General features: G+C 35.1%; 1 protein-coding gene across 2 annotated transcripts; it reads left to right on the plus strand.

Moving 5' to 3' along the window:
• Positions 1 to 127: 127 nt before the first annotated feature.
• LOC110792413 (uncharacterized) lies at positions 128 to 2,876 on the plus strand. 2 transcript variants are annotated; one of them, XM_021997216.2, is made up of 3 exons: positions 128 to 1,690; positions 2,056 to 2,198; positions 2,300 to 2,876. In XM_021997216.2, the coding sequence occupies exons 2-3, from the start codon at positions 2,159 to 2,161 to the stop codon at positions 2,758 to 2,760; spliced, it is 501 nt and encodes a 166-aa protein (XP_021852908.1). In that variant the 5' UTR covers positions 128 to 1,690; positions 2,056 to 2,158; the 3' UTR covers positions 2,761 to 2,876. The 2 variants fall into 2 exon arrangements, with proteins under 2 accessions (XP_021852908.1, XP_021852909.1); XM_021997217.2 differs by having other exon boundaries at positions 2,303 to 2,876.
• Positions 2,877 to 8,383: the final 5,507 nt, after the last annotated feature.

The raw sequence follows: 8,383 nt of genomic DNA on the forward strand, positions 1-8,383 counted from the left end.
GGACATGAAGTTATCAGTTCAATCTGTGTAAAATATATCTCCTTTTACCTCCTTCATTAGCTCTGGTTCTCCTTTTGAAGGAAATCGAGTTCAGCCATTCAGCCCAAATTTACGATACAGAGTTCCACTCCGGGCCCTGTACGGGTTCAGCCCTAGAAATTTCTTTGCTAATCAGATCGAGCTGAACTTATATGAAATAAAATTAAACCAAACATAAATATTTCGGAATATGTTCATGAACTTGCCCATCTAATAAGAGAGTAACAAAAATAAGTTGAAGTGATATCAATTTTGTGTCGTATTCTAATCAAGTTTATTTGAAGTTTACAATGAAACATCTATCACCTCATCCTGATTAATTAAATTATAACAAAATAAGCTTAATATTCTTAAATGGTAAAATATTGTGTATGTGGGTATCATGTCGTTGTACTTGGTTGGATATCATATACTTCGTATTTGCAGGTTCTTTGAGATAGCTTGTATTATTTGATCGGACACATTAAGTTTTCCCTCGACCCAAGAGTCTCCTGATGTATTTATACTACCACTCTTTAAATATGAAGTTCAGTTTGTTTAAATGGGAAGTTACGTCCTTTGTGAAATTTATCGGAAATGGTATTCCATCTTGTTAAGAGTTATAAACCAATGATAATAAGACAAAAGAGTTTGTCTTTATCTTTCTAGCAGTAGTATCTAATATAGGGGACAAAACCACTTGTGTTTCCCCTTCACCCACAACTAATGGGATTGTCCGATTTGTCCCTGATTTCTTCTTAAGGGAACAATTTAGTTTTTGCTCCCTCCCTACCCACACTGTCTCTTCTACATCTCTCTCTTTTTCTCTCTCACAATAATTGCATTTCTAGCTATCCTGATGTCCATGTCAGAGGATGAGTGGCTTAGAAACCCCTAAAATTAGTGTCTTTCTGCTCAATTCAACAAGTTCATTGTAGCATTTTCTATCTCTACTTTGCTCTTTCTGTTATTTATTTCCCATCTTCATTTCTTTGGTACTTTGGTTGGTTATATAATCACATCATGTGCTCCCCATGCACTTTCTTGCAACTTCTTTTGCCTACATGTTATGTTTTACTTATGTGCTGATAACTTCTTCTCATATATTATCATGTTCAAGGTAATTTTTTTTCATGTATTGGAGTTTTAGACTGTATACATGACATCGGTTCACAGTAGGGTCATAAAACTAGCAAGTTGTGTGGATAAAAGTTTAGTTGAGTGGATATCATTGTAGTTGATAGTGAGAAGAAGAGCAGAAAAAATGGAGTGGGATTCAGAATCATGTGGTTGGAATGGTGTGAGTAAGTTAGAGATTGAAGACAACATCAGTTACCATCATCATCTGTCTCCATTAGCAGCAGGTTCAGTGGATCTGAAGCTGGGAAGATTAGGAGATGTGTCTATGGAAACCTTAAAGAATTCAAGTCCTTTAAACATAGCTTCTTCTTCCTCTTCTCCTTCACCGGTGTTGGCGCTTTCAAAGAGGGGAAGGCCACGCAATAGTGGAGCGCAAAATACAGTATTCTGCTCAGTTGATGGGTGTGCTTCTGGCCTAACTCAATGCAGGGAATACCACCGCCGCCATAAGGTATGCGAGAGGCACTAGCTCTAAGACGCCTGTTGTTATTGTTGCTGGGAAGGAGCAGCGGTTCTGTCAGCAATGTAGCAGGTAAAAAAAAAAATGATACTTCTTCCGTCTCAAAATAAATGTCACTATTACCCTCTGAAAGCTCTAAGCCGGCCTAATTAGGTGAAATTATGAAATTAGTATCTTATAACTAAACTAAGCGATAGACTATTGACCTCGTTTAAGGTATTGTGCGCCTTGTCACCTGACGTTTTCATTGAGCTGATAAGAAACCACTCTCTGTATATTAAGTTACTGGTGTTGATTGTAGAAAAGGTTGTCCATATGAAAATGTAGGTACATATAGTAATGATATTTCGGTAATGCATTGATTATGCTTCATCACATGTGGTGTGCTATATCTTTGGTTTTTTGTTCCAATCATAGTCTATACTGCAATCCATTAGGTTTCAGTCCCTTGAAGAGTTTGACGAGGTTAAGAGAAGCTACAGAAAACGGTTGGATGGACATAATCGACGTAGGAGGAAGAGACAGCCTGAAGCCTTTTACATGCCTAATTGTGCTGCTGCCTTTTTGTCATCTCATACAGGTGATATCATCAATTCTCAACTAACAAAGCTTTTTTGGCATTAGCTGTATATCATCTTACAACTTGTTTCTTGATAATTTATAAAACTTTTCAAAATGCAGCAGATGGAATGGTCCAGTTTTGCTGCCCACAAAGTCATACTGTAAACTGGCCTACAATGTCACAGCCTCCTGATCTGTACTTGAGAAATAATCAAGAAACAATCTATGAGCCACTTCTGAATGGGGTTGGTCAAATCGGAAATAGGACAGTAAAGGTTTCAGCTGACAACTCGGGATTTTCTCTCTCTCTTCTGTCAAGGTATTCGTCAGACATATGTGTGGAATCTGCAATGCAACCAACAACTATGAGTTCATCAACAGGCCAAGGACAAGGACAAGGTAGCTGCACTTCCCTGCATCTAAATAACAGTATTGTCCAATTTTCATGCTCTCATGGCTTGGAGGACATGGAGACTTCAGCTTCACTCTCTAGTAGAACTCATAATATTACTCTCCAGTCGGGCCATGATGAGTTTCGTGATCCCAGGTCTTCTAGGATTTTCCCATTTGGTTGGGAGTAGTTGAGTCTTTCAAGTATTATAAATCATGAATTCTTTTCCATGAGTAAAATCAAGCTCTTGTACACTTCTCAATTCCATTTGTTTCTTTATGAGATCATTCCATTTGTGCTTTGAAATGAGCTAAGGTTTTATAATTAAATATAGTTCAACAAAAATTTACCTTGAGTTTTTAGCTTATACATGAGATTATCTAGGATGTACATGAGATAAGAAACCAAAAGCTCAAGGAAAGCATGGTAAAAATAAAACAGATCAGGCAGTGCAGAACAGGTCACATAAATTGAAGAAATTTGGGTCAAGTGTATTTTCATAAGCACAAAGAAGTGTACTCTGCCTTCACTACTCTTTCATTACCATGGAAGAACGAAGAGGATGCTCAATTATCAAAGAGAATAAAAGAGACTGAAGAGCCACAGACTGTGGCATCTTTAGTAGATCAAACATTGATATCAGTAGAAGATGCCTGTTGTCCACATATATGAAAAGAATTTACAATGGTCTGACCTACTTATGTTTTCAGAAAGCAGATCAAAATAGGAGAAAGGGAGTTACCATCTCTAGTCACTCACACCAACAGTGTACGTAGCCTTCCCTGAGCAGGGAAGTATCAAGTATGGCATATGATGCTGCCATAACTTGTACTTCTAATTTACACGCATGGAAGTTTTTTCTGGTGAGAAGATATTTTAGTGATGAAAAGACACAGTTCTGATCATTTCAGGACCAATATAATCTCTTCAAAAAAACTGGAATATGAAATAAATCTCAAAGACCAAAAGTAGAAATCGCAGCATAATTATGAATCTTTTATTCATAATTTTGTTCTGACTTCTGTATTACATAGACAAAATGCTGCAGATTTGTTGAAATAATAAAATTTGAACAAAGTTATCTGGTTCATAGAGAACCGTATGAATAAATTGTTGCATTGTGGAAGATCACTATCCTAAATAATCATCGTATTTAATTAAAAGATACACTTTCCATAACTAGCCGTATTTAATTAAAACATACATTTTCTAATTTTGGCATGTCATGGTCCCCTATTCCAATTAATATCTTTTTTTCTCACTCTGTTGTGGTCCCAACACTTACTCACCTTCTATTTTTACTACAATAGATAATATGCCCACTATCAATTTATTAGAATAAATAATAACTCAATACCCCACTTTCATCTTATTTTAATAAATTTAAATCATCATCCTAAAACTACGAGCCGGTCAAATTGTATATGTTAATTAAATACGGTGGGAGTATTTCGCATTACCTTCAATTGCAGTAGAACATAAGTGGTCACCCTCAAGAATTGATACATCTATAAATTTGTGTGCACTCACAAACCCGGATAGAGTCATAATATTTGCCTAAAAACCAAAGAGTTTTTTCTAGAGAGAAAACATTGTGTTTGATTTTCAAGGCTAAATATTAAGTAATAAAAAGATTCTCGTAACAATAACTTAACCAAAACGATTATATTTAGACCCACAACCCATCCCACGCCCGCGCATCACATTCCACAATATTCCAAGTTCCGAAGCCGACTCAGCCGGTGCCGCACGTGTGTGTGTCCACCAAGACCTCTCTTCCACTTTCTCAAACAAGTAGTATGCCAACACGGAACACCCCAATATTCTAAACCTTTTAAAATCAAGAAATGTACATTTGGAATAGTATAATGACCGTCATGGCCCTACAATCCTTCTCAAAAATATCATAATTCTCTTAGAAAAAGTGTTTTGAAGGACTTATCCTTATGGATCTTGCAATTACGCTTCTACCCTCACTCTTCTTCCTCTCTTTTCTCGAAAGTTGTTTGATTATAACAATTAGTCCGTAAACAAAAATAAGTTTTCCAATATTTTTTTCTTCTTTACACTGAAACTTCATCTTAATAAATCACAATTAATTACGTAAATTTTCAAGAAGCATTTTACACAATAAATTTTTGTTAGACCTTTCCATTATACTCCTTTCACTTTTCATTATCTTCCCGAAAGTTAAATATCTTATAAATTGTGATTTGTGATAGCATATGTGTATTTATGCTTTATTGCATTGGGTTGTGTACTGTGTAGCAATGAGGTCCTTTTCCCCTTTTTATTTAAATTGGATGTAATACTTTATTTAATTTCACAAGATTTCAAATAAATTTATTAATAGGGATATACTTCGTATTTGACTTATTGCTTTTTTTAATTTTTGGGTCCATTCTAGATTGTTAGGTAACCAATGTTAAAAAGTGATTATTTTAATGATAAAATTAACACTAAGAAAATTTCTCATAACAAAAACGTATTCAAGCAGTTATGACCTAGAGAGTAAGTAGTACATAGAACTACGTATTTGTTACATTTGTGCTATTGAAGTGCAAATTCCTATATTCTCAAGGGACATCATAATTTATTTATTTTTAGTACAGGGCCTCCAAAATGTTTGGGACAAATGACACCTTCTTTGAAGCACCACTTTCCATTTCGGCCACTCTCTTTGCATTTTTCATGGTATAACAATCCACTCATTGCCCCATGAGCTACAACATTTCAATCTTACAAGAACCCCCATGGAATACAACCTTGTAGCACTCCTTCTCAAGTTAACTAACAAATCTCAAGTTCTTTTTCATCGGGATATACTTTACATCCTTCAGCTCCAACAAGCTATTATTTATGAACTTCATTCTCACACCACCACGGCACCACTTCCCATGACTTCACACGTTGACCATTAGCAAGGTGAACATTTCAAAGCTTTTCAGAGTCACTATTCCGAAACAACTCCTTGCATGGAATAAAGTGAAACAAAGATCCGGAATCAAGGACCCAAGACTCTATGCAACAATTCGAGCTTACACTCAAAATATCATCATATTGTGTTACTGAGTTTGTTGAAGAATCAATTAACATCTTCAACACTCTCTTGGACCTTCTTCCCCTTCTTCTAATTGATAGTATAACTTATTTAATTATAAAAAAAACTAAAAGAAAAAAAATACTCTTTTTATGTCACCTCAAGAGTTGAGCTATCTACCTTCAAAAAAAAAAGAAAAAAAAGAGTTGAGCTATTGCATTCATCTTGTTCGTCACATGGAAATAAAAACAATTTTCAGCTTCTATTTACTATTGGAGGGAGAATAAAGATGAAATGTTAATCAGAGGTCAAGAAGTAAATAATTAGCTTTCCGTGTATTGAACTTATTGAAGGCACTTTAAGAAGGTCTACTGTACGAGTGACGTGAGTAGAACAAATAGCTCATAACATATGAGTAGACTTGATCAAATTGCTTGTCGGGTCGGGTTCGGGACGGGTCACACCTTAAAATTATGCCAACTAGCTCGGGCTAGGCCAAATTTTTTTTGCCCAAAACCAGCTATTTTGGCCAAAAAATAGCGGATTTTCTGGCCATTTTTGGATCGGGCCAAAGTATAACTAAAATTGCAAATTTGAGTTGCCCAAAGCCAACCAATTTTTTTTAAAATTCGGGCCAGGATGATCCTGGCTTGGAAAATGGGCCTAAAAATTGTGTCCAAAACTAGCTATTTTTCGGGCCGGGCCAATGGATCGAGCTCATGATGATCAAGCCTACATATGAGCAGCCCCATAAATAGTAAACTTTCCAAAAATATATTTTTTTATTTAAACGTGGTGTACAAGAAATATTGTACATCAGAGTAAAAGTTAATTTAAAATGCTTAAAAGTTTACCAATATAATGTAAAAGTTATCTATTTCTTAGTGATAAATTTTTATTTTTAATAAAAAATATTCCTTCAAAATCACTGTATAAAGTTAACCATTTAACCTTTATAAAGGTTATCCATCCATTTTTTTCATAATTTAAAAGTTAATCAAAATATGTTAAAAGTGATAAAAAAAAACTGGTTAAAAAGTTATTATGGTGTAAGAACTATTGTTTTACGAAATATGAAATTAGCCTAAGCGATTTTCGACAATAATGTTTAAAGAAGTCAACATTCCCAATATATGACACATTTTTATTTAAATCCCAATCTACCGTTCACGTCAACATTGGTATAAAGAAAAATATTTTATTTCCCGGTTCAGCGATTAATCGTCAATTGAATTGGCGATGTTATAAGGCAAAATCGCCAATTCAATTGGCGATGTCTCCAGACAACATCTCATTTGAATTGGCCTTTTGCCAGACAACATCTCCAATTCAATTGGTGATTTTGCCTTACATTGCCAGTTGTAGTTAATGACAAGTAAAAAGTAACACTTCGCCATTTGACTTGGCGATTTATTTTTACTACATCGCCAATTTGAATTGGCGATTTAGGCCTGAATCGTTAAAAAAAGATCGGTTTTCTTTGCTGGTGTGGACGGTAAATCTATATTCTTAAAGTAGAGTGCTGAGGAATAAAATACCTCCAAAACCTCAATTATCAAACCAAACTACTCCACGTTATCACCCTTAATTCCCATAAATTAGGCTGAACCAAATAAGAAAATACCAAAACATAAAATTAAAAAATCAACAAGAGGAAAAAAATACTAACAAAACAGGAAAGTATTAAAAACTTTAGTCAATTTAAATAATAATATGAATAAAGAAGGAAATAAAAAGTAATGCTCTATATACTGAATTTTATAAAAATCCCGTGTTATTGTGCTAATGCACGAACACAAAACTAGTTAAGAATTAATTAAAAAGGGTGCGTATTTAGAAAATTTTAAAATCTTCTATCACTATCGTTGGAAATCTCTCAAATTAGCAATCTAATGAGTAATGAAAGATACTACCTGTAAATTCAGTACATCGGTTGTAACAGAGGGAGGTTAGAGAGAGAAAGTTAGAGAGAAAGTTAGAGAGAAAAGTAGCAAAATTAGAATTGTCCACTTTGTCGAACCCATTATGGGTTCATCTTCTAAACCTACGGATGATTTAATTATGAAAGAATTAGTCCAAGACCATGCATTCATAGAGACAGCTAAGCCACCTAGCTTTCGAGAGGCAATAGCATCTTCTTCTCAATGGTTTAAGGAAGCAAGAAAGATTATTACCACCACGTTAGAATGGGAGGACACGGAGGAAAAGACACCGGAGGGCGAATTAGCGGTTACTTTTGATAAGTTAACATTGGATAGACTAAGATCTCCATGGAAGTTGACTTTAATGGGTAATTGCATGGGAATTCAAGTGAAACCAATTAGTTACTTAGAGTCTCGAGTTCGTGCGATGTGGAGAGTGAAGGGATTACTAGAGGTGATTGACATTGGGAAACAAGTATACTTGTTCAAATTTACGCAACCAAATGATTATGAACGTGCGTTGTTTGGTGGTCCGTGGTTCATTATGGATCATTACTTGATGATGTCAACATGGAGACCTAATTTCTGACCATCAGTCAATAGCTTTGATTTTATGTCGGTGTGGGTTCGTATTGAAGAGCTATCGGTGGAATATTATGATAAAGAAGCACTGTTTGAGATTGCAAAATTAATTGGAAAGCCAATCCAAGTGGATTATGCAACAGATAAAGTAACTAAGGCGCGATACGCAAGGGTTTGTGTAGAGATTGATTTGCGAAATCCCCTTGTCACACGGATCTGGGTGGGAGGTTTTTGGAAACCAGTAGTGTACGAAAACATAACGTCTCTTT

This window comes from Spinacia oleracea, chromosome 3 (genome assembly GCF_020520425.1).
Source record: "Spinacia oleracea cultivar Varoflay chromosome 3, BTI_SOV_V1, whole genome shotgun sequence".
Taxonomy (NCBI): domain Eukaryota; kingdom Viridiplantae; phylum Streptophyta; class Magnoliopsida; order Caryophyllales; family Amaranthaceae; genus Spinacia; species Spinacia oleracea.